This window comes from Bos taurus, chromosome X (assembly GCF_002263795.3).
Source record: "Bos taurus isolate L1 Dominette 01449 registration number 42190680 breed Hereford chromosome X, ARS-UCD2.0, whole genome shotgun sequence".
NCBI classification, from domain to species: Eukaryota; Metazoa; Chordata; class Mammalia; order Artiodactyla; family Bovidae; genus Bos; species Bos taurus.
In genome coordinates this window covers 37,627,790-37,652,935 of record NC_037357.1, presented here as the reverse complement: position 1 = coordinate 37,652,935, position 25,146 = coordinate 37,627,790, and the positions used below count along the sequence as shown (strand labels likewise).

Below are 25,146 nucleotides of genomic sequence, written 5' to 3'. Positions count from 1 at the left end.
GATTCAGTAAACCAGAGTAAGCCCATCCCTTGGTGGCTCAGTGGTAAAGAACCCACATGTCAATGCAGGAGACTCGGATTCCATCCGTGATTCAGGAAGATCCCCTAGAGTAGGAAAGCACAACCCATCCAGTATTCTTGCCTGGGAAATCCCACGGACAGAGGATCCTGGTGGGCTACAATCCATAGTGTTGCAGAGTAGAACACAACCGAGTGACTAAACAACAAAACAATAAGAAGTCAGAAGAAGTTGAGAATCTGTGTAAGGACGTGATACATTCCTGTTCTTAACAGTATGCTCCCACCATGTGACTTTGGGTATTACTTGTGACACTTTTTTAATTTGTGTGGGTCTCATTTGCAGCATGTAAGCTTTTATTTAATAATTGCAGTGTGTGGGATCTAGTTAGCTCACCGGGAATTGAACCTCACCCCCCTGCATTGGGAGTGTGGCGTCTTAGCCACTGGGCCACCAGGGAAGTCCCTGACATAAGTATTTTCTTTACTGGGAAAAACACTACTTTTCTCTATTAGATTAATGGGCTTCCCAGGTGGCAAAGTGGTAAAGAATCTGCCTGCTAATGCAGGAGATGCAAGAGATGCACTTTCAATCCCTGGGTCCAGAAGATCCCTTGGAGAACAAAATGGCAACTGACTCCAGTATTCATTCCTGGAAAATTCCATGGACAGAGGAGCCTGGCGGTCTATAGTCTATGGGGTCGCAAAGAGTCGAACATGACTGAGCGACTGAGGATGCACGTTCTATTAGATAAAGAAATAATCTTTCTCAGTCTTTTTCCTTTAAAACACTGGAAAATAATTTCAAAGTTGATGAAAAGTCTATACCACTGTCGAGGACATGTATGGGTTTTGTAACCCAGTATCCATTTTCCTTCTCTTGGTACTGGTATGCTGTCACTCTGGAAAATTGCCCCTTTCCTTTTCTCTAGGCCAGTATGATTGGGATAGAGTTGACTTTAACTCTGATTCCAGGGATGGACTTGTCTGCCATTGGAGCACTTCTTTCTTCCAGCCGTGGAGATATCATCCAATCAATGACAGTGTGCTGGCTGTAGGGGATGCAGACTGGCAAATGACAGAGGGGGAGTTGGAGCAAGAAGGTAAATCTCAGGGAACAAAATTCTGGATCCAGCCATGCCTGAAAACAGAAACTACCTCTGTATCTTGTACTTACACAGACCTAGAAGTTCTCCCTTTGGCTTAAAAACTAATGTAGATATTTTTGGTTGGTTTTTTTTTCCACTTGTTTTTCACTTGCAATAGCAAAGTCTTGAGTATTACTGAATTGAAGAATCATAATTTTCTTTCTTAACTAATGTGGTCTGAGGACTTGGCCCTTCTTTATTACTTCAAGGGAGAAATAGGCCTATTTTCTTATTAAGGGATTAGCTCCTTGCTGATCAACTCACATTATGGTTGAAAAGGAGACAAATGAGTCAAAGGAGGGGAGGGACACTGCAAGGGGCAGCTAGAAGAAGGGGACAAGGAGGAAGACCATTCCTTTCCAGACAGGGCACCCAGAATTGACCCCAAAGTGGGCCATATAGTGGATATGGTAAAGCCTGTGCCATCCACAGTACTTTTAAGAGCCATTTAATATTCCCCAGTCTGGAGGAAGCACAAGCTGGAATCAAGATTGCCAGGAGAAATATCAATAACCTCAGATATGCAGATGACACCACCCTCATGGCAGAAAGCGGAGAAGAACTAAAGAGCCTCTTGATGAAAGTGAAAGAGGAGAGTGGAAAAGTTGGCTTAAAGCTCAACATTCAGAAAACTAAGATGATGGCATCTGGTCCCATCACTTCATGGGAAATAGATGGGGAAACAAGGGAAACAGTGGCTGACTTTATTTTGGGGGGCTCCAAAATCACTGAAGATGGTAATTGCAGCCATGAAATTAAAAGACGCTTACTCCTTGGAAGGAAAGTTATGACCAACCTAGACAGCATATTATAAAGCAGAGACATTACTTTGTCAACAAAGTCCGTCTAGTGAAGGCTATGGTTTTTCCAGTAGTCATGTATGGATGTGAGAGTTGGACTATAAAGAAAGCTAAGTGCTGGAGAATTGATGCTTTTGAACTGTGGTGTTTGAGAAGACTACTGAGAATCCCTTGGACTGCCAGGAGATCCAACCAGTCCATCCTAAAGGAGATCAGTCCTGGGTGTTCGTTGGAAGGACTAATGTTGAAGCTGAAACTCCAATACTTTGGCCACCTGATGCAAAGAGCTGACTCATTTGAAAAGACCCTGATGCTGGGAAAGATTGCGGGCAGGAGGAGAAGGGGACAACAGAGGATGAGATGCTTGGATGGCATCACCGACTCAATGGACATGGGTTTGGGTAGACTCTGGCAGTTGGTGATGGACAGGGAAGCCTGGCGTGCTGCAATTCATGGGGTCACAAAGAGTCAGACATGACTGAGCGACTGAACTGAACTGAACTGAACTTTGCGACCCATGTACTGTAGCCCACAAGGCTCCTCTCTCCACGGAATTTTCCAGGCAAGAATACTGGAGTGGCTTCCCATTTCCATCTCCAGGGGACCTTCCCCACCCAGGGATTGAACCTGTGTTTGTTGCGTCTCTTGCTTTGGCAGGCGGATTCTTTACCACTAGCGCCACCTGTCTTTCAAAAGCCCAAAAGAAAGTGTGTGGCTTTATAAAGTGGACCACCTGAATCATTTCCTCTACAAGGAGTTCACTGACACCATCCACTCACACCTGTTGCCTGTCCTTTCCCACTCCTTTCAAACAGGTGCAGCTTAGCCTCTGCAGCCTTTACACATTCCTGTTGACATGTTTTTCAAGCTAAATATCAGCTTTATTACTGATGAATCTGATTGAGAAGAATGTAGCTTGGGCAGCTTTTGTTGTTGTTCAGTCACCCAGTCCTGTGTGACTCTTTGCGACCCCATGGATTGCAGCACGTCAGGCCTCTCCCTGTCCCTCACCATCTCCTGGAGTTTGCCCAAGTTCATGTTCATTGTATCCCTGATGCCATCCAGCCATCTCATCCTCTGATGCCTTCTTCTCCTTCTGCCCTCAAACTTTCCCAGTATCAGGGATTTTCCAGTGAGTCAACTGTTCCCATAGATGACCAAAATATTGGAGCTTCAGGTTCAGCATCCGTCCTTCCAGTGAATATTCAGGGTTGATTTCCCTTAAGATGGACTGGTTTGATCTTCTTGCTGTCCAAGGGACTTTCAGGAGTCCTCTCCAGCACCATAGTTCAAAGGCACAGATTCTTTGGTGCTCTGACTTCTTTACGGTCCAGCTCTCACAACCGTATGTGATCAATTGGAAGACCATAGCCTTGACTCTATGAACATTTGTCACAGAGTGATGTCTCTGCTTTTCAACACCCTGTCTTGTTTTGTCATAACTTCCCTGCCAAGAAGCAATCGTCTCGTAATTTCATGGGTGCAGTCACCATCCATGGTGAGTTTGAAGTCCAAGAAGAGGAAAATCTGTCACTACTTCCACCTTTTCCCCTTCTATTTGCCATGCAGTAATGGGGCCAGATGCCATGGTCTTAGTTTTTTAAATATTTAGTCTTAAGCCAGCTCTTTCACTCTCCTCCTTCACCCTCATCAAGAGGCTCTTTAGTTCCTCTTTGCTTTCTGCCATAGAGTGGTATAATCTGTGTATCTGAGGTTGTTGATGTTTCTCCCACCTATCTTGATCCTGGCAAGTAACTCATTCAGCCTGGAATTTATCATGATGTGCTCAGCATATAGATTAAACAAATAGGGTGACAGAAGACAGCCCTGTCATCCTCCTTTCTCGATCTTGGCCAATCAGTTTTTCCATACAGGGTTCTGTTTCTTTTTGACCCGCACACAGGATTCTCAGGAGACAAGTAGGATGGTCTACTATTTCCATCTCTCTAAGAGCTTTCCACAGTTTGTCATGATCCACACAGTCAAAGGCTCTAGCTTAGTCGAGGAAACAGTGTGAGATGATTTTCTGAAATTCCCCTGATTTCTATATAAGCCAGTGCCGGGAGCCAGTGTGAGGAACTCCGCCCGTGGCAAAGGTCATGAGGAAGGAGGCTCGGCATACGCAAAGGTGGGATCGAGCCTCAGGAGTCCCCCTGGAAATTCTCGAGCATCTACCCCCAAAACCAGAGTCTGCCTACTTTACTGCTTTGTGCTCTCACCTACACCTCTTACTTTACAGGGGGCTGTCCCCCACCACCTCTCTCGGAGAAGGAGTTAACTTAGAGCTCCAGTTAATAAAGTTCCTGGGTGTGACAAGAGTGTTTTAGTTCACAAACTCCTTTGGAATTTCTCTAGCCTGCCTGAACTCTTCCAGCCACATGTGATTGTTCACAGCCTCCCAACCATGAGAGGCACGAGATGTTCTAAACTTTCTAAATACAGATTCCTTTGAGCAGTTAGAAGATTATTAGTATAGTATAGTGGGTTGATTAGAAATTATATTGGTGAAAGGTTTTCATTTATTGGGCCAATGTTTGCTGCTAAGTTTCCATATCCCTTACCTACTGTGTCCCTGAGAGTGTAGTGATTAATATAGTTGGTGTATAGGAATGTAAGTAGTAGCTTTAATGTTTGTAACCTTGGACCCTTGAGTTAATTCTTTTGCCCTATAGGAATGCAACTTTATCTAATGCTTTCGGAGGGTGGCACCTGACTTTAGAATAATCACCTTTAGAGAAAAATAAGTTTTCTGAAGAAAGGGTCATAAAATGTTAACAGGTCTCCTGGCCAGAAGATGATGTAAATCACCTAAATTTTTGCATATGATAAGTTTGCAGGAAGAAAGCCTGGCTTCGATAAGGATCAAGGACTGCTGACATTGCTTGACTCTACCCCTTCCCCCATTATCCTCTATGCACAACTTAAGGTATAAAAACTACTTTGGAAAATAAAGTGCTGGCCTTGCTCACCGAAGCTTGGTCTCCCCATGTCGTTCTTTCTCTCACCTTCTGGCTGAATTCCCATCTGGAGCATGGAGGCTCGCCAAGCCTACTAATTTTGCCTGGGCTTCTAAGATCTGACCAGGGAGGCCTTAGTGTCTCCTCTCCTTCAGGAGAATGGGAGGATGCCTGCGGCCTACATAGGTGGCGCAAATTCCTTGTCTTGGAATTTTATTGGTTTTCCACGTAAACCAAGTTATTCAGCCTCTTTTCTTCACTGAATTTCTTCGCTGAGCTATCCCTATTTAACCACTCTTTATATCTTTAATTAACACTTAATTAAGCTATCCTATCCTGTTCGCCGACGCCGTACCCCCTTCGAATTCCCTGGATCCACCGGGGCTGGACCCCGGCAAGCCAGTGAATGTTGGTTGGCAATTTGATGTCTAGTTCCTCTCCCTTTTCTAAACCCAGCTTGGACATCTGGGAGTTCTTGGTTTGCACAATGCTTCTGAAGCCTAGCATGCAAGATTTTAAGCATGACCTTACTAGCATGGGAGATGAGTGCAATTGTCTGATGGTTAGCACATTCTTTGGTACTACCCTTCTTAGCAATTGGGATGAGGATTGACCTTTTCCAGTCCTGTAGTCTTCCAGATTTTCTGACATAGTGAATTCAAATCCTTGATGGCATCCTCCTTTATGGATTTGCAAAGTTCTGCTTGAATTTCATCACATCCACTAGCTTTTCTAACAGCAGTGCTTCTCGGGCAGCAGAGCAAAGTCAATTTGCTGACCTCCCCCAGATGGATACCTGGGCATGGCCGCCTGTGGGGAAACATGGGCTCTGAGGACTGACCCATTTGCCCAGGCTGCTGCCTCCCACTGTCAGGTTCATTCCCTGTCACACTCTGATATGTGTGACAGACCCATTTTCTTTCACCGATATTGTCTCTCACATTTACTTTCTCATACTGAGTTAGAGTACCATCACACACTCTTTTTCTTTAATATTCCTGTGTCACTCTATAATTCTTTTTCCGTCACACTTATTCTCTCTCACATCCTATCTCTCTTAGAATGTCTCTCTGACACTCAGACACACACTCCCTCTGTCTTGGTTTCTGCATCTTAGTCTCTTCCCATGACATTCTGTCCCTTTAAATTCCTGTGCCAATCACACATTCACTCTGTCACACTCACTTAAAAGCATTCACCTGTCAGAGTGGTAAACTCTCTGGAAACTCATTCTATCATATACTCTCTTTCCTTCATAGTTCTGTCACTGTCTGTGTCACATACATTATTCGTCATTGTCATTATCATTATCCTTTACAGATCTCACCATTCAGACCCAACTTAAGTCCAGTGCCTGATGGAGCACTATGGTCATCATAGTTTTGAGAAATGCAGAAACCAAAATGCACAAGACTTTGAGCCACTGGTGTTGCTGAATGAGTGGGTGTGTGTGATTTGTTTGGAGGAGATCTGCATCATGGGAGACAAGACACCAACATGGCCATACTGTCTGAAAACTGACATGATGGACGAACACACGGAAAGCAGCTGAAACAGCACATGGATCGTAGGAAGGGCTAGCTATCACTATGGTCAAAGAGCACAGGTATAGATGTGGAGTGGGCAGAGAGGGGACGCTGGTGGATCGTGCAGCTTGGCCCCTTGCCCTGCGGCATATGTTGGAGAAATCAAAGTTGCATTGTGGAACTAGCTTTAGGCCTTGAGACGGAAAGCTGTCATTTGTATCTCGGTGGCGTATCTGAGGACACTTGGCAGGGTCCATTCCACATGGGCTGGGCCAGCAATGGAGGGGCCCGTGTGCGCAGGTGCATCAGGGCTACCTGAAAGAAGTGTGGCTTTGTGAGGTAGCTGAGTCCCTCCAGCCCCACGGGGTCTCCATAGAGGCCTGTGTGTGGCCAGGCAGGCTGGGTGGTAACCAATCCGGTATGAAGAGCACCCCGAGGCGTGTCTGCGCAGAGGCACTTTTGGCGTCCTTGCACAGAGCGGGAGGGACTTGGTGAGTGGCTCAGTCTCTCCACCCTTCATGTTGGCTTCAGAGGGAGACGGGCGGTAGCCATGTGAACCTCGGCTGTTAGTGCCAGCTATGCAAGGGGCCGAGATGACCAGCAGAGCTCCAGAACACATCCTTGGCAGCATGGTTCAGGCAGTGCTGACGGTGAGGATGGTCACCGAGCCCAGAAGGTTGGGGTGGGCCTGGCAGAAGAAGAGCGATGATGGAATCTGCTAGAGTTCGTCTCCGGGGTAAGCGGGAACCACATGCCCCAGGACCTGGCGGAGATGTAGCACCCATGGCTGTAAGGCATAGACATGGAAAAGTGGTGCTGTATCCTTTTCATGGAGCCTCCCTGGGCACGGTCAGTGGTGTGGTGGTGGGAAACATGCCCGCAGCCTGAGGAAGGGATAGAAGGAAGCACGTGGGCAATCTGGGGCAGCAGGACTGGGCAACCTGGCCGGAAAGGGGGTTGTCAAGGCCTGAGGAGCCTGGAGGGTCGGGAAGAGGGACCGTAGGGTTAGGGAAGAAGCTCAGGGTGGCCTCAGGTTGTAGTCAGGAACATGGGTATCCTGGGGTAAAAATAGGCCTCTTAGGTGTGAGGAAGCCCGAGATACCAGCAAATTCAGTAATGGATGGGCCTTAACCGTGTCTCTACCAGCACACTCAGAGTGCCTTTCCAGTCACCACTGGAAGCATCCTTGTCTCTCAGGGGTATGGTCCCAGATGCCCAATGCCTCCAAGGAATGATTCAGAAGGAATATGCAGTGAATGGCTGTGACCTGATTGTGTCAGTTCTAGAAGAGTTTGCTTTGGGGAGTGGCGGGTGGCAGGTGCTGTGGTCTGAGCTCCCTCTTAAGAGTGTTATGATGGAGATACTGAGGGGTTTGGTGTAAAGAGAGGGGCTGGTATCCTGGACCTACAGGAATGATTTCCCCTTTAACCTGATTTTCCTTTCCCCCTGCTTTTAGTAGATGGATTGCTGAAGATCTTGCTTTCATCCGAATTTCCATCAACCCATTCCTCCTTGAGCTTTCCCTGGTGATTCAGAACATTCGGAGCCTTGGGATCCCACCGTTCCTAAGATGAGGAAAGGGGCTGAGGCCTAACCTTGTGTCCCCTACTTGGCAAGGCATAAGGAATTCAAACTAAGAGTAATTGCCACTTTGTTATTTGAGTCTTAAGTTTTTGCTTGTACTGGTCTTTGGTCTCTCTTGGTTTACTTGCTTTGTTTCCCTGCTGCTTGAGTGGGATGCTTCAGCGTTTATTACAGCAGAAAATAAAACTAAGTCACTTTTTGTGCCTCAGTTTCTTTTCAGCTAATGTGCTTCTGGATTTGAAAAAAAACTTTAGATGCCATAAAAGCATTTGACAATATTCAACAACGACTATGATAAAAACTGTCAGAAAACTAGGACTACAAACAGACTTTCTTAATCTGATCAAGGTAAACTAAAAAACTCCTGCAGCTAACATAATGGAGGAAAATATAATCCCTCCACTGGGGGTGGGGAAGGCTGCTGGCCTTGGATTTGGAGGGCCGTGGAGAGGCCTATCCAGCCAGGGGGTGGGAATCAAGCAGCCTGATGGAAGTACCTGTCCCCTCCTCGGGCAGTGGCCCTGATCCAGTCACCTCCTGTGGCACCAGTGGTTCCACCTCCCATGCAGTGGTGCCCCAGCCCTGTCATCAACCCTGGCTGTACTGTGTGGGCTGATCTGACCCCCTTCCAGACCAGAAGTAGACCAGCACCCAGCAGGCCAGCAGACACAGGGTCACCTCCCAGTTGAGGGCCCCCGGCACCTCCAGCCCTCCGGAGAGCTGCAAGACTTTGTTCCTATAGAGGGAAAGCCCGTGCGTTTTGTGCCAGCAGAGGCCAAGAGACTTGGGGTGTCCGGCGGGGGGGGGGGGGCGTTGCCCTTCTGGCAGCCCTTGAGTGCATCTGTTCTAACCGGTGCTTCTGGGGGGGGCTGTTGTAAGTTCCCAGCCTGGGGTCTCTGCAGTCTGTGTGCCCGGAGCCCCAGGTGGCCCTTCCCCATGCCATCCCCAGTTAATTCAACAGCAGTCCCCACTTCCATCCCCAGGTGGGCAAGCACAGCCTGCTCTGCATTCCTAGTCTTAGGACTCCAGGACCAGGTCCCCATGCACCGCCATGTGAAGGCACCTGCACATGAACACAAGTACACACAGATGCCAGTGTGCATGCCTCTGACCTATGCTCTCTTTCCCACACACACACACATGCCCATGTGCATGCACCTGACCACACACTTTCTCTCACACACAGATGCACATGGGAACACTCATTTGCAAGCACCTCCACAAACACACATGCACACACCTATGTGCATGCACCCCTGCACACGCACTCACACACATAAACGGACATGGGCTAGCACCTGTGCACAGCCACTACTCCCTCTCTCTCTCTCGGGCACACACACACACACACACACACACACAGACATGCACGTCAGATGCCCATGTGCATGCACTTGCCCACATGCACATGGACACACATGCACACACGCACACACACGTGAGCTACGTGTGGGACACCAGAGGGACAGACCAGGCCTGACCCAGAGGTGCCTGACTCCCTTCTGGAAGTCAATGACAATGACCTGCGCTCAGCAGGATGCTCACCTGTGAGTGTGGCCAAGTTGGCAGCAGTGCAGTCTTGGCGGTGCACAGGGACCGGGGCTCACTTAGGGTTTGCAGGCTTGGACTGGAAACAGGCACGTGCCCTGATGAGTGGGGCAGGGTCTGTTTGAGCATGCGCACTGAGGAGCTGTTGCCATACTAAAGGATGGAGCGCCACCCAAAGGCCTCCTTGCTAAGCCGTTTACCAGGTTTCTGGGCCTGAGGCAGGGCTGACTGAGAGGACGCAGACCACCTGGATGTGTGTCTGTGCAGGCTCATTGGGGTGACACAGCACGCGAACACGTGAAGCTTCAGCAGTGAACGCCCATTGCCCGAGAGCCTGCAGCCACTGTGGAAGCCAATGGTCGGTGGGAACCAATCGTGAGGCAAGACCAGGGTGTGTGTGTGCAGGCGCTCTGCTGATGCTTGGTTGAAAGTCGCACTACAGGGCTGGGTTCTGGAGGGAGGGTTCAGTCTTTCCCAACGTGGAGGGAAAGGGAGAGGGGTTCAAGACGGAGTTCAAGGCACATAGTTGAGGAACCACGAGGACAGCAGATGAAGATGCAGGAGCCATGGCCTTTGTAGTGGCACAGCACAAAGCGGCCAAGGTGTGCCAGGTGGTGCTGGTGGCCGCAATGACCCTGGCGACCCAACTGGCCCTGGTGACACCATCAGTTGTGGAGTTCCTGGCGGCCCCAGCGACTTGGCTGATCCAAGAGGCCCCAGCACTGCAAGAGAGTCAGGTGGTGCAGCTGGTGCCATTCCACAGATCCCGGGGGCACCCCAAGCACCAGGGCCTGGTGGAGATGCTGCACCCGGAGTCAAAGTTCTGAGTAACCAAGCCCTCCAGTTGTATCCTATTCCAGGAGCCCTGGTGGGCTGGGCGACCGTGAGGGTTGGGGTGTGGGCTAGGGGTGGTTTGGGGGGTTTCAGGCAGAGGGGCCTAAAGTGTAGGAGGAGGGTACTCTCGGGGGATGGAGGGTGTGGGTCAGGGGTGGTCTGGCTGCCAGGGGAAGATAGTGAGGAAAAGCAACCTGAAGGGAACCAGAGGGGTCCAGCGGTGATATCCAGGGTGTCCTTAGGTTATAGGCTGGGAGGTCCGGACAGCCTAGGCGGCAGCCTCATGAAAGAAGGCGGGTCTCTGTGAGCAGGGAGCCTAACGTACAGGCAAAATGAGTGTGGATGGTGCCTTAACCATATCTCCACCAGTAGCCTCACCGTGCCTTTCTCTTCCTGTCTCGATGTACTGCACTGCGACGGTCAATTCGGAAGATGCTCGATGTTAATGGCCACCTGTTGGTTCTGTCAGTTCTAAAGGGGGCTGAGGTGGGGGAGGGGTGGTGGGTGGTGACCAGTCTCAGCCCAGGAGGAGCCATAATGGAGGGTTAAGCCTAGAGGAGAAGTGTGGTGCCCTGGGCTTGTCAGTGTGCGGGGACAGAGGGAGGACATGCTCCTCTTCCTCCTCATCTGGAGCCTGAATTTCATTTTCCCTCCCTTTTAGCCAGTTGAGTGCTGAAGACCATGCCATGCTCCAGACGTCCATCACCCTCTGTCTGCAGAAGATTTCCCTGGTATGTGGACCTTGCAGCACTATGTGCCCCCCCATTTTACTAAGCCTCTGTGTGAAAGTCAGGGATAAATCTAGCCTATGTGCCCTAGCCTCATGTGTCCTTTCCCAGGGCATTGATTTCTGCAGTAGGTGGATTGGGCTTCATCTTGTGCATGTGCTGCTGCCTGGGGGCTCAGGTTCCACATAGTTTGGTGATTGTTAACTGCAGAAAATAAAACTGAGATACTGTGCTATCTCTGACTATTTTTAGCTTCTACACATCTTAATACTGTATTTGTCTTCTGGTTGGAGAGGAGGTTCTGAGATCCAGATAGTCAAGGAGTACAACATAACTGAAGACAATTTAAGAAGCAGGAGAATAAGATAGTAGTGTACTGCCATTCAGTATTAATTTTGGAATATTTTCTCATTTTATGAAGTGTAGTGAAGTGAAAGTCTCTCAGTTGTGTCCAGCTCTTTGTGACCCCATGGACTATACAGTCTGTGGAATTCTCTAGGCCAGAATACTGGAGTGGGTAGCCTTTCCCTTCTCCAGGGGATCTTCCCAACCCAGGAATTGAACCAGAGTCTCCTGCATTGCAGGCAAATTCTTTACCAACTGAGCTATCAAGAAAGCCCTAGTTATATTTATATATTAAGATATAATACCAGAATGTTGTTGTTCTTCAGTCTCTTAAATTGTGTCTAGTCGTCTCTTTCAGACCCCATGAACTATAGCACATCAGGCTCTCTCTCCCCACTGTCTCCTGGAGTTTGCTCAAATTCATGTCTACTGAGTGAGTTATGCTATCAAACCATTTCAACCTCCATTGTCCTCTTGTTCTTTTGACTTCAATCTTTCCCAGAATCAGGGTCTTTTCCAGTGAGTCAGCTTTTCACATCTTCTGGCCAAAGTTTTGAAGCTTCAGCTTCAGCATCAGTCCTTCCAATGAATATTCAGGAATGATTTCCTTTAGAATTGACTGGTTTGATCTCCTTGCAGTCCAAGGCACTCTCAAGAGTATCCTTGTATCCTGAAACCTTGCTTAACTGATTAATTGTAATAGCTCTTGTAGATCCCGTTGAACTTCCTGCTTAGACAATCATTTTGACTGTAAATAAATATGCATTTATTTCTTCCTTTCCAATTGATGCATTTTAACTGAAATCTCCAACACTTTGGCCAGCTGGTACAAAGAGCCAACTCATTGGCAAAGACCCCGATGCTGGGAAAGATTGAAGGCATGCGGAGAAGGGAACGATAGAGGATGAGATGGTTGGATGGCATCTCGACTCAATGGACATAAGTTTGAGCAAGTTATGGGAGATGGTAAAGGATGGGGAAGCCTAGCATGCTGCAGTCCATGGGGTCAAAAAAAGTTAGATGCTACTGAACAACAACAACACACTGATTTCTGTCATAATGGGTTGGATTTTCCTGCTTCTTTGCCTCCTGGTAATTTTAGATTGGATGCCAAGCATTATCAAATTTCCCTTGCATGCTTGACTTTTTTCTATTCCTAAACTTACTCTTGAGGTTTATTATGGAATCCTGTTAAATTACTTGGAAAAAAAAACAGTTTGATCCTTTTGGGTCTTACTTTTTAAGATTGACTCTGTAGGACCAGAGCAGATCTTAGTGTAGGATGAGCTTAATTAACTGAAATCTTCAATGTCCGAGAAGGCTATAGCTGGAAACAAGGACTCTTAAAACCTGTGGCGGATTCATGTTGATATATGGCAAAACCAATACAATATTGTAGAGTAATTAACCTCCAATTAAAATAAATAAATTTATATTAAAAAAACTTTTATTTACCAAAATTATTTGTTAGTTTTTGGCTGTGCTGAATCTTGTTAACTGTGTGCAGGTTTTCTGCACTTGCAGCCAGCAGGGGCTACTCTAATTGCTGTGCTCAGGCTTCTCATTGTGGAGGCTTCCTTGTGGAGGAGCACAGACTCTGATTTTGGGGAGCTCAGTAGTGGTGGCACACGGGTTTAGTTGTCCTGGGCATGTGGGATCTTCCTGGCCCAGGGATCGAACCCATGTGCCCTGCATTGGCAGTCAGATTCTTAACCACTGGACCACCAGGGAAGCAAAAACAAGGACCCTTATACAGCTGGGCAGCTGTAGTTGTTCAGTTTCCCATTTGTGTCCGAATTTCTGCAACCCTATGGACTGCAGCACACCAGGCCTCCCAGTCCCTCACCGTCTCCTGGAGTTTCTTCAAGTTCATGTTCATTGCATCCAGGATGCTGTCCAGCCATCTCATCCTCTGACACCCTCTTCTCCTTCTACCCTTGATCTTTCCCTGCATCAGGGACTTTGCCAATGAGTCATCTGTTCGAATCAGACGACCAAAATACCGGAGCTTCACCTTCAGCATCTGTCCTTCCAGTGAATATTCAGGGTTGATCTCCCTTAAGATTGAATGGTTTGATCTTCTTACTGTCCAATGGACTTTCAGGAGTCTTCTCCAGCACCACAGTTCAAAGGCATCAATTCTCTGGTGCTATGACTTCTTTACAGTCCAGCTCTCACAACCATATGTGATCCTGTGAAGACCATAGCCTTCACTATATGAACCTTTGTCGGCAGAGTGATGTCTCTGCTTTTCAACACTCTGTTTAGGTTTGTCATCCCTGACCTGCCAAGAAGCAATCATCTTCTGATTTCATGTCTGCAGTCACCATCTACAGTGATTTTGGAGCCCAAGAAGAGGAAATCTGTCACTTCTTCCACATTTTCCCTTTCTATTTGCCATGCAGTAATGGGGCCAGATGCCATGATCTTAGTTTTTTGAATGTTGAGTTTTAAGCCAGCTTTCTCATTCTCCTTCTTCACACTCATCAAGAGGCTCTTTAGTTCCTCTTTGCTTTCTGCTCAGATATGCAGATGACACCACCCTTATGGCAGAAAGTGAAGAGGAACTAAAAAGCCTCTTGATGAAAGTGAAAGTGGAGAGTGAAAAAGTGGGCTTAAAGCTCAACATTCAGAAAATGAAGATCATGGCATCCGGTCCCATCACTTTATGGGAAATAGATGGGGAAACAGTGTCAGACTTTATTTTTCTGGGCTCCAAAATCACTGCAAGATGGTGACTGCAGCCATGAAATTAAAAGACGCTTACTCCTTGGAAGGAAAGTTATGACCAACCTAGATAGCATATTCAAAAGCAGAGACATTACTTTGCCAACAAAGGTCCATCTAGTCAAGGCTATGGTTTTTCCTGTGGTCATGTATGGATGTGAGAGTTGGACTGTGAAGAAGGCTGAGCGCTGAAGAATTGATGCTTTTGAACTGTGATGTTGGAGAAGACTCTTGAGAGTCCCTTGGACTGCAAGAGATCCAACCAGTCCATTCTGAAGGAGATCAGCCCTGGGATTTCTTTGGAAGGAATGATGCTAAAGCTGAAACTCCAGTACTATGGCCACCTCATGCGAAGAGTTGACTCATTGGAAAAGACTCTGATGCTGGGAGGGATTGGGGGCAAAAGGAGAAGAGGACGACAGAGGATGAGATGGCTGGATGGCATCACTGACCCAAAGGACATGAGTCTCAGTGAACTCCAGGAGTTGGTGATGGACAGGGAGGCCTGGCGTGCTGCGATACATGGGGTCGCAAAGAGTCGGACACGACTGAGCGACTGATCTGATCTGATCTGATCTGCATATCTGAGGTAGTTGATGTTTCTCCTGCCTATCTTGATTCCGGCTTGTAAATCATCCAGCCTGGCATTTCTCATGATGTGCTCAGCATATAGATTAAACAAACAGGGTGACAGCAGATAGCCCTGTCATACTCCTTTCTCGATCTTGACCAATCAGTTGTTTCATACTAGGTTCTAACTATTGGTTATTGACCTGCATACAGGATACTCAGGAGACAGGTATAATGGTCTGGTATTCCCATCTCTCTAAGGGCTTTCCACAGTTTGTCATGATCCACACAGTCAAAGGTTTTAGGGTAGTCAAGGAAACAGAGGTAGATGTTTTTCTGAAACTCCCTTGCTTTCTCCATAGTCCAGTGAATGTTGGCAATTTGATCTCTAGTTCCTCTTCCTTTTCTAAACTCAGCTTGGACATCTGGAAGTTCTTGGTTCGCATAATGCTGAAGCTTAGCATGCAAGATTTTAAGCATCACCTTACTAGCATGGGAGATGAGTGCAGTTGTCCAATGGTTAGCCCGTTCTTACTTCCCTTCTTGGGAACTGGGATGAGGATTGATCTTTTCCAGTCCTGTGGTCTTCCAGACTTGTTGACATAATGAATACAAAACCTTGGTGGCATCCTCCTTTAGGGATTTGACTATTTCTTCTGGAATTACATTTCATCCACTAGCTTTATTAACAGCAATGTTTCTTGGACAACTGAACCAAGTCAATTTGCTGACTTCCTCCAGACCGGCAGAGACCTGGGCATGACCGCCCTGGGGGAAACATGGGCTCCAAGGACTGACCCACTTGCCCAGGCTGCTGCCTCCCACTGTCAGGTTCATTCCCTGTCACACTCTGATATGTGTGACAGACCCATTTTCTTTCACCGATATATTGTCTCTCACATTTACTTTCTCATACTGAGTTAGAGTACCATCACACACTCTTTTTCTTTAATAGTCCTGTGTCACTCTATAATTCTTTTTCCATCACACTTATTCTCTCTCACATCCTATCTCTCTTAGAATGTCTCTCTGACACTCGGACACACACTCCCTCTGTCTTGGTTTCTGCATCTTAGTCTCTTCCCATGACATTCTGTCCCTTTAAATTCCTGTGCCAATCACACATTCACTCTGTCACACTCACTCAAAAGCATTCACCTATCAGAGTGGTAAATTCTCTGGAAACTCATTCTATCGTACACTCTCTTTCCTTCATAGTTCTGTCACTGTCTGTGTCACACACATTATTTGTCATTGTTATTATCACTATCCTTTGTAGATCTCACCATTCAGACCTAACCTGAGTCTGGTGCCTGATGGAGCACTGCAGTCATCATAGTTTTCAGAAAGGCAATAACAAAAATGCCCAAGACTTTGAGTTGCTGGTGTTGGAGAGAGGGTGGGTGTGTGTGATTAGTTTGCAGGAGAGCTGCATCATGGGAGACAGGAGACTCACATGACAATGTGAAGTGAAGTAAAGTGGCTCAGGGGTATCCAACTCTTTGCGACCCCATGGACTATACAGTCCATGGAATTTTCCAGGCCAGAGTACTGGAGTGGGTGGCCTTTCCCTTCTCCAGGGGATCTTCCCAATCCAGAGATCAAACCCAGGTCTCCCGCACTGCAGGCGGATTCTTTACCAGCTGAGCCACAAAGGAAGCCTGCGCTATGGCAACACTGTCTGAAAACTGACGTGATGGACTAACACATGAAAGCACCTGAAATAACGCATAGACCATAGGAAGTGCTAGCGATCACTATGGTCAAAGAGCACAGGTATGATGTGAAGTGGGCAGAGACGTGATGCTGGTGCATCGTGTGGCTTGGCCCCTTGCCCTCGACTCCCACCTTACTCCAGTGAGACCCTTCTGAGGCATACGGTGGAGAAATCAAAGTTGCATTGTGGAACTAGCTTCAGGCCTTGAGACTGGAAAGTCGGCATTTGTGTCTCAGTGGCGTCTCTGTGGACACTTGGCGAGGTCCATTCCACGCCATCTGAGCCAGCACTGGAGGGGCCCGTGTGCGCAGGCGCATAGAGGGGCACCTGAAAGGAACGTGGTGGCATTGTGAGGGAGCTGAGTCCCGCCAGCGTCACGGGGTCTCCATAGCAGCCCGTGGGTGGATGGGGTGTGTGCGCAGGCGCAACTTTTGCGTCCTTGCGCAGAAGGGGAGGGACTTCGTGAGGGGCCCAGTCTCTCCGCCCCTTATTTGCAGTCTGAGGGAGACGCGCAGCAGCCATGCAGGCGTCGGGTGGTGGCGCCGGTGGTGCAGAGGACCGAGATGACCAGCAGAGCTCCAGAATACCTGCTTGCCAGAGTGGTTCAGGCAGCGCTGAAGGTGAGGCTGTTCGCCGAGCCCCACAAGGCCGGGGTGGGCCTGGCAGAGGAAGAGCGGTGATGGAAGCTGCTGTAGCTCGTCCCCAAGGTGAGCAGGCACCAGGTGGCGTAGGATCTGCTGGAGATGTAGCACCCTTGGCTGTAAGACCTAGACGTGGAGAGGTGGTGCTGTATCCTTTTCATGGAGCCTCCCTGGGCACGGTCAGTGGTATGGTGGCGGGAAACATGCCGGCAGCCTGAGGAAGGGATAGAAGGGAGCACGGGGGCTATCCGGGGCAGCAGGACTGGGCAGCCTGGAAGGAAAGGAGGTTGTCAAGGCCTGAGGAGCCTGGAGGGTGGGGAAGATGGACCCAAGGGTTACGGAGACACCTGAGGGTAGTCTCAGGTTGTCGTCGGGAGCCTGGCATCCTGGGGTAAAAACGGGCCTCTGAGGTGTGAGGAAGCCCGAGATACCAGCAAATTCTGTAATGGATGGTGCCTTAACCGTGTCTCTCCCAGCACACTCAGAGTGCCCTTCCAGTCACCCCTGGAGGCAGACATGGCTCGCAGATCTCTGCTCCCAGATGCCCAACGCCACCAAGGATTGATTCGGAAGGAATTTGCAGTGAATGGCAGTGACCTGCTTGTGTCAGTTCCAGACGAGTTTGCCTTGGGGAGTGGGGGGTGGCAGGTGCTGTGGTCTAGGCTCCCTCTTAAGCATGCTATGATGGAGACACTGAGGGGCTTGGTATAAGGAGGGGGGCTGGTACCCTGGGAAGAGCAATCTTCCCTTTGACCTGATTTTCTTTTCCCTGCTTTTAGTAGATGGACTGCTGACGACCTTGCTTTCATCCGACTTTCCATGAACCCGTTCCTCGATCAGCTTTCCCTGGTGATTCGGAACATTTGGAGCCTCGGGCTCCCACCTCGCCAAAGCCGAAGCTGAGGAAAGGGGCTGAGGCCTAACCTTGTGTCCCCTACTCGGCAGGGCATAGGGAATTCAACCTAAGAGTCATTGCCACTTTGTTATTTGAGTCTAAGTTTTGGCCTGTACTGGCCTTTGGTCTCTTGCGGTTCACTTGCTTTGTTTCCCTGCTGCTTGAGGAGTGGGATGCTTCAGTGCTTATTACAGCAGAAAATAAAACTAAGTCACTTTTTGTGCCCTAGTTTCCTTTCAGCTAATGCGCTTCTGGATTTTAAAAACACTTTTTATCTTTGTTCTCGTGTTAGAGGGAAGGTTCTGAAATTCAGATATTTGAATTCAGTTACAAGGGAATTGGAAATAATTTCGGACAATGAAAACCGAGCCCTATGTTCAGCACTAAATACTGTCAACATTTAAGAATATTTTCTGGTTGTACTTGCATATTAAACGTATAACAGCATGTGATGTAGAACTTATCAAGTTTAATTTTTTTCCTGAACTTTTTTCATTTAATATACTAGCTTTTCCACTTCCTAAAATCTCTTAAGAAATGTGTTATTGTCCAAGATGGCGGCGCCGGGGGCGCTGCCTCCTCGGCCGCCGCCGCCGCTCTGAGGGGTCTGCGGGCCGCCCACCCGCCAGCCGCGCGGGCGCCATGAAGAGGCATAGCGAGTGAGACTCCAGCCCGAACGGGCGCGGCTCCTCATCGTCGGCCAAACGGCCACCGGAGCGCGAACAGGAGGCGGAGGCGGGCGGGCGGGCGGCGCACAAGGCCTCGGGCGGCGCCAAGCACCCCGTTCCAACGCGGGCTCGCGACAAACCTCGCGGTAGCGGGGGCAGCGGCGGTGGGCATCGCGACGGCCGAGGCGCCGGGGACGCGAATCACCGTGCGAGCAGCGGCCGCTCCTCGGGCTCGGGCGCCGGCGGCGGGGAGCGCGGCGGCAAGGTCTCAGGGGACCCAGGCGCTTCGGGCGCGTCGTCCTGCGCATCTCCACTACCGCCACCTCCGCCGCCGCCCGCGGCTGAGCCCACGGGTCCCGGCTCCTCAGCGGCTGCACCCGAGTACAAGACGCTGCTCATCAGCAGCCTGAGCCCCGCGCTGCCTGCCGAGCACCTCGAAGATCGGCTCTTCCACCAGTTCAAGAGCTTCGGCGAGATCAGCCTGCGCCTGTCGCACACGCCTGAGCTGGGCCGCGAGGCCTACGTGAACTTCCGGCACCCGCAGTACGCGCGTGAGGCCCGCCAGCACGCCCTGGCCCGCCAGCTACTGCTCTACGACCGTCCGCTCAAGGTGGAGCCCGTGTACGTGCGAGGCGGCGGCGGGAGCAGTAGGCGAAGCAGCAGCAGCAGCGCCGCCGCCTCCACTCCGCCCCCGGGCCCGCCCGTGCCCGCCGACCCGCTCGGCTACCTCCCGCTGCACGGCGGCTACCAGTACAAGCAGGGTTTGCTGTCCCCGGTTGCCGCCCCTCCGCTGCGGGAGCCCCGCCCCCGCCACGCTGCTGCAGCCTTTGCTCTAGATGCGGCCGCGGCCGCCGCCGCTGTAGGCCTGTCCCGGGAGCGGGGCATGGACTACTACGGGCTGTACGACGACCGCGGGCGACCCTACGGCTACCCGGCCGTGTGCGAAGAGGACCTGATGCCCGAGGACGACCAGCGGGCCACGCACAACCTCTTCATTGGGAATTTGGACCACAGCGTGTCAGAGGTGGAGCTGCGACAGGCTTTCGAGAAGTACGGCATCATTGAGGAGGTGGTCATCAAGAGACCCGCCCGTGGGCAGGGCGGTGCGTATGCCTTCCTCAAGTTCCAGAACCTAGACATGGCCCACCGGGCCAAGGTGGGCATGTCGGGTCGTGTGATAGGCCGCAATCCCATTAAGACAGGGTACGGCAAGGCCAACCCCACTACACGTCTCTGGGTGGGTGGCTTGGGACCTAACACCTCACTGGCGGCTCTGGCCCGGGAGTTTGACCGTTTTGGGAGCATTCAGACCATTGATCATGTCAAGGGAGATAGCTTTGCCTACATCCAGTACGAGAGCTTGGACGCAGCCCAGGCCGCCTGTGCTAAAATGAGGGGCTTTCCCTTGGGGGGGTCCGGACCGCAGGCTGCGCGTGGATTTTGCCAAAGCAGAGGAGACTCGGTATCCCCAGCAGTACCAGCCCTACCCCCTCCCTGTGCACTATGAGCTACTCCCCGACGGGTATACCCGGCACCAGAACCTGGATGCTGACCTGCGGGTGCGGGACAGGACCCCTCCACACCTCCGCCGAAACAGCCTCGAGGGCTACAGCCACTCAGTGCGCAGCCGAGTGGTGAGCGCTGGGGAGGAGATGGGGACCGGTGCCTGCCCAAGGCCTGGGAGGACAGGCGGAAGCGCCGGAGCCTCTCCAGTGATCGCGGAAGGGCCAGCCACTCCCCTTACGAGGAACGGAGCAGGACCAAGGGTGGTGGGCAGCCTGCGGACCGAGGCTCCGACCGCACCCTGGAGCGTAGCCGCAAGGAAAACCATTCCAGTGAAGGGACCACGGAATCCGGCAGCAACTCCCTCAGCAACAGCCGACACGGGGCGGAGGAGTGGAGCCACCACCACCACCACGAGGCTCCCGACTCTTCCCACGGGAAGAAGACCCGAGAGAGCGAGCGCAATCATCGGACCACTGAGGCCGAGCCCAAGCCTCTTGAAGAGCCAAAACACGAGACCAAAAAGCTCAAGAATCTTTCAGAGTATGCCCAGACGCTGCAGCTGGGTTGGAACAGGCTTCTAGTGTTGAAAAACAGCTGCTTCCCGACATCTTTGCACATCCTAGAGGGGGACCAGGGGGTGATCAGCAGTCTCCTCAAAGACCATACTTCTGGGAGTAAGCTGACCCAGCTGAAGATTGCCCAGCGCCTTCGCCTGGACCAACCCAAGCTCGATGAGGTCACACGACACATCAAGCAGGGGAGCCCCAATGGCTACGCAGTGCTCCTGGCCACCCAGGCGACCCCCAGTGGGCCTGGCTCTGAGGGGATGCCTACGGTGGAGCCTGGCCTACAGAGGGCTTCTCAGGAACCTGGTCTCCTACTTGAAACAGAAGCAGGCTGCAGGGGTGATCAGCCTGCCAGTGGGTGGATCCAAGGGCAGAGACAGCACAGGCATGCTCTATGCCTTCCCGCCCTGTGACTTCTCACAGCAGTACCTCCAGTCAGCGCTGAGGACATTGGGCAAGCTAGAGGAGGAGCACATGGTGATAGTTATAGTAAGAGACACAGCGTAGCCCAAGCCTGGCTTTTCCAGCCTGTTTGTCACTAAAGCAGTTATTTTTAAATCTGACCACTGCTGCCCTGCACCCCCGGCCCATCCTACACCCTTGATTTGAATTCTCTGCTGGGTTACTCCATTTCATTTGGCAGGGGACCAAAGTCCTATCTCCCCACCAAAAACTAAGTTCTTGGGTTTGGGGGTTTTTGGTGTTTTTTTTTTTTTTTACCATGATGAGAAGGGATTCCTGTCATGTCGGCTTCTAGTGTATGAAATACTGTCTGTTGTGTTCTGTATTTTTTTATTTTTTGACTAACTGTATGGAAAATTGTCAGTAAAGCCTTTGTCAGAGGATGGATTTAAAAAAAAAATAAATGTGTTATTGAATAGATATAAGATGCATCCTAATGTAATTATTGGGACTTCCCAGGCAGCCCAGTGGACTTGCACTTCCAGTGTAAGGGCTGCAGGTTCAATCCCTGGCAGCAGAACTAAGATCCCACGTCATGTGGTGTGGCCAAAAAATTAAGATTGGGTCTTTAAATAAGAAAAAAAAAACAATAATAATATAATTATGGAACATTTAAGTTGTTTCCACTTTTTACAATACTATGGTTAATGATTTAGTGGAATTTATAAATCTTTCCATTAATAGTTATTTCCTTAAAGTATTAATATATTCCAAGAATTAGAAATACTGACCTAAATGTTTACTTCTTTTGTTTAAATTAATTTATCTTTAAATTGGAGGCTAATTACAATATCATAGTGGTTTTTGCCATACATTGACATGTCCAGGCTCCCCACTGGGGTCCTCTTGGCCACAGAGCAGGGCACAGACACAGGCAGTAGACCAGGTCTTTGCACACCCTAAAACTGACTGGGAGCCAGAATCAACAGAAACTGGGAAGGTAGGAAGGTGGGACAGGGATGCCCCACACACAGGAAATGGTCAGCCACTGCTGGTGCCTCTTCCCCTCCAGTGGGGGTAGGGGTGGGGGAAGGCTGCTGGCCTTGGATTTGGAGGGCTGAGAGGACTCTCCGGCCAGGGGGTGGGGCTCAGGGGCCGGATTGAAGTACAATCCCTGATGCAGTCACCTCCCGTGGCACCAGTGGTCTGGCAGATGCATCCCACACCCAGGCAGTGCTGCCCCAGCCCCGTGGTCTCCCCCGGCTGTATCTTGCCTGTTGACTTGACTCCCCTTGTACACAGAAGTAGACCAGCAGGCTATCAGATACAGGGTCACCTCCCAGTTGAGGTCCTCCGGTACCTCCACCCCTCCAGACAGCCTCAAGACACTGTTCCTGGGAAGGGAAAGGCCATGAGAGTTGTGCCAGCAGAGAGCAGGAGACTGCAGGTGTCCAGGGCAACATGGCCCTTCCCTCTGCCCTTGAGTCTAGCTGGTTCATCCAGTGCTTCTGAGGAGCCTGGGGCATGCCCACAGCCTGGAGTCCCTGCATTCTGTGTGCCTGGACCCCCAGGCAGCCCTACCCCATGCCTTCCACAGTGGGCCCAACAGTAGTCCCTGCTTCCCTCCCCAGGTGGGCAGGAACAGCCTGGTCTCGCGCCCCCATGTGCATGCACCTGCATATGCCCACATGCACAGACAAGGATGCACATGCCCACATGCACAGACAAGGACGCAGACTTGAGCTATGTGTGGAAGACCAATGGGATCCCCCGGGCCTGGCCCTGGTGCTCGACTCTCTTCCAGAGGCTGAAGTCAGCAGGAGGGTCACATGTGAACATGGCAGCAGAGGTCTAAGGGGAAGGGGCTCACTTGGTGTTTCCACGTTTGGCGGGAAACACTGACGTGCTCATAACCACCTAAGAGGGACATCCTGGGACTGGCATCAGGGCCTGAGTGCACAGGCGTTCTCGGCACCCATAGTGACATCACCCGCCCAGGGGCGTGGTTTCCTTTGGGTGCCTCGGACTCTCAGACGCTCCAGGTGGCCGTGGTGGGCTGACCTGCAGCGTGAGTGGTCATGGAGGCTGCAGACCCAGGTGCTGGCAGAGGTGGAGTGGTGGGAGATGCTGAAGACCAGAGAGGTCTGGATGGAGCTGGTGACTCAAATGGCCGTGAAGGGCACGAGGGCCTCGGAGGCGCGGGAGAGGCAGGTGCAGCCGTGGCTGGAGCCCCAGAGCTGGTGCAGGCACCTCACGCTCCGGGACCTGGCAGAGATGCCATGCCAGGGCCGGGTGGCCACCCCGCTCCAGGACCAGGTGGACATGCAGCGCCAGGGCCTGGTGTCCACGGTGCCCTGGGGCCAGGACACGTCAGGCCATGGCCTCTTGGACATGCTGCATCAGGAGTTGGTGGGTGTGTGCCACCCATGGCCAGAGGACCAAGAAGCCAACTTCTCAATTTGTATCCTATTTGAAGAGAGGCCAGGGGCGGGGGCTGGAGCAGGGAGGAATGGGCCTCCTGTAGACAGTGGAATGGAGAGAAAGCAGTCAGCCTGGGGATAGGAAGGGCTGTGGGGAGGGAGACCAAGAAGATGGCTAGAGGGTCTGGCCTTGGGGCATGGGTCAGGGGTGGCAGGGAGAGATGGAGGGGGCAGATGGCCTGAAGGGCTGGGAGCAGACTTGGGGTGGGGATGGAGACAAGTGAGAATGGCCAGAAGGAAACAGGCCTCCAAATGAAGAGTAGGCCTGAGGCACACGCAAGGTTGGTGGAGATGGTCCCTTAACCTCGCCGCCACCAGCTCCATCGTAGTGCTCTTCCCGTCACCCATGGAGGCAGAGATGGCCCGCCAGTCCCTGAGCCCACACATCCAGCCCTATCGCAGGGCAGTAGGGAAGGAGCTCACAGTGAAGGGCAGCATCCTAGCAATGTTAGTTTGCAAAGGGGCCTGGGTGGGTGGCAGATGTCTGGGGTCATTCTAATAGTGAACTGGAGACCACCAAAAGACGAAGTCTAAGGATGTAGACATGTTCAGTGTGCCTGACACCAGCTGAGGGGGCAGAATTAGGAGAACAGTTCCCACATTTAATTTTATTTTCTTTTTCCCTCCCTTTTAGCTGGCTGATTGCTGAAGATGGTGGCCAGCTCCAAATTTCCATCATGTTCTGTCTCAAGCAGCTTTTCCTGTTGGTTGGGATCAACCAACCAATTACAGGGTACTTTGTGCCCCTAGTTATCCCTAAGCCTAGGCCAAGAAAGAGCACCTAATATTAACCTAGGCAGTGCATCCTTCCCCAGGGCATTGATTCCTACACTGGTTTCCTACACAGTTCACTTCAGTTGCTCAGTCATGTCCGACTCTTTGCAACCCCATGGACTGTAGCATGCCAGGCCTCCCTGTCCATCACCAACTCCCAGAGTTTACTCAAACTCATGTCCATTGAGTCAGTGATGCCCTCTAACCATCTCATCCTCTGTCATCCCCTTCTCCTCCCACCTTCAATCTTTCCCAGCATCAGGGTCTTTTCAAATGAGTCAGCTTTTTGCATCAGGTGGCCAAAGTATGGAGTTTCAGCTTCAGCCTCAGTCCTTCCAATGAATATTCAGGACTGATCTCCTTTAGGATGAACTGATTGGATCTCTTTGCAGTCCAAGGGACTCTCAAGAGTCTTCTTCCAACACCACAGTTCAAAAGCATCCATTCTTCGGCACTCAGCTTTCTGTATAGTCCAACTCTCACATCCATACATGACTAGTGGAAAGACCATAGCCTTGACTAGATGGACCTTTGTTGACAAGGTAATGTCTCTGCTTTTTAATATCCTGTCTTGGTTGGTCATAACTTTTCTTCCAAGGAGTAAGTGTGTTTTAATTTCATGGCTGAAGTCACCATCTGCACTGATTTTGGAGCCCCCCAAAATAAAGCCTGTCACTGTTTGGACTGTTGCCCCATCTGTTGGCCATGAATTG

At 50.6% G+C, this 25,146-nt stretch overlaps 2 protein-coding genes and 1 long non-coding RNA gene across 3 annotated transcripts in view; 2 read left to right on the top strand and 1 right to left on the bottom strand.

Annotated features, from left to right (window-relative positions):
- Nucleotides 1-11,531: 11,531 nt before the first annotated feature.
- Nucleotides 11,532-25,146, bottom strand: part of IKBKG (inhibitor of nuclear factor kappa B kinase regulatory subunit gamma) — a 58,796-nt gene continuing 45,181 nt past the window's right edge. Inside the window, exon 11 of the transcript XR_009493446.1 lies at nt 11,532-17,413. The gene's annotated coding sequence lies outside the window, so the exon portion shown is untranslated. The remainder of the gene's footprint in view (nt 17,414-25,146) is intronic.
- LOC112445126 (uncharacterized) lies at nt 17,202-18,256 on the top strand. Its single transcript, XR_009493491.1, has 3 exons — nt 17,202-17,290; nt 17,619-17,747; nt 17,922-18,256. It is a non-coding gene; the product is annotated as an uncharacterized lncRNA (long non-coding RNA).
- LOC112441506 (putative RNA-binding protein 15B) lies at nt 18,585-23,270 on the top strand. The gene is given in 4 exon segments (XM_024988682.2): nt 18,585-20,113; nt 20,115-20,334; nt 20,337-21,066; nt 21,068-23,270. Coding segments are annotated over 4 exon segments (2,601 nt in total). The 5' UTR covers nt 18,585-18,679; the 3' UTR covers nt 21,285-23,270.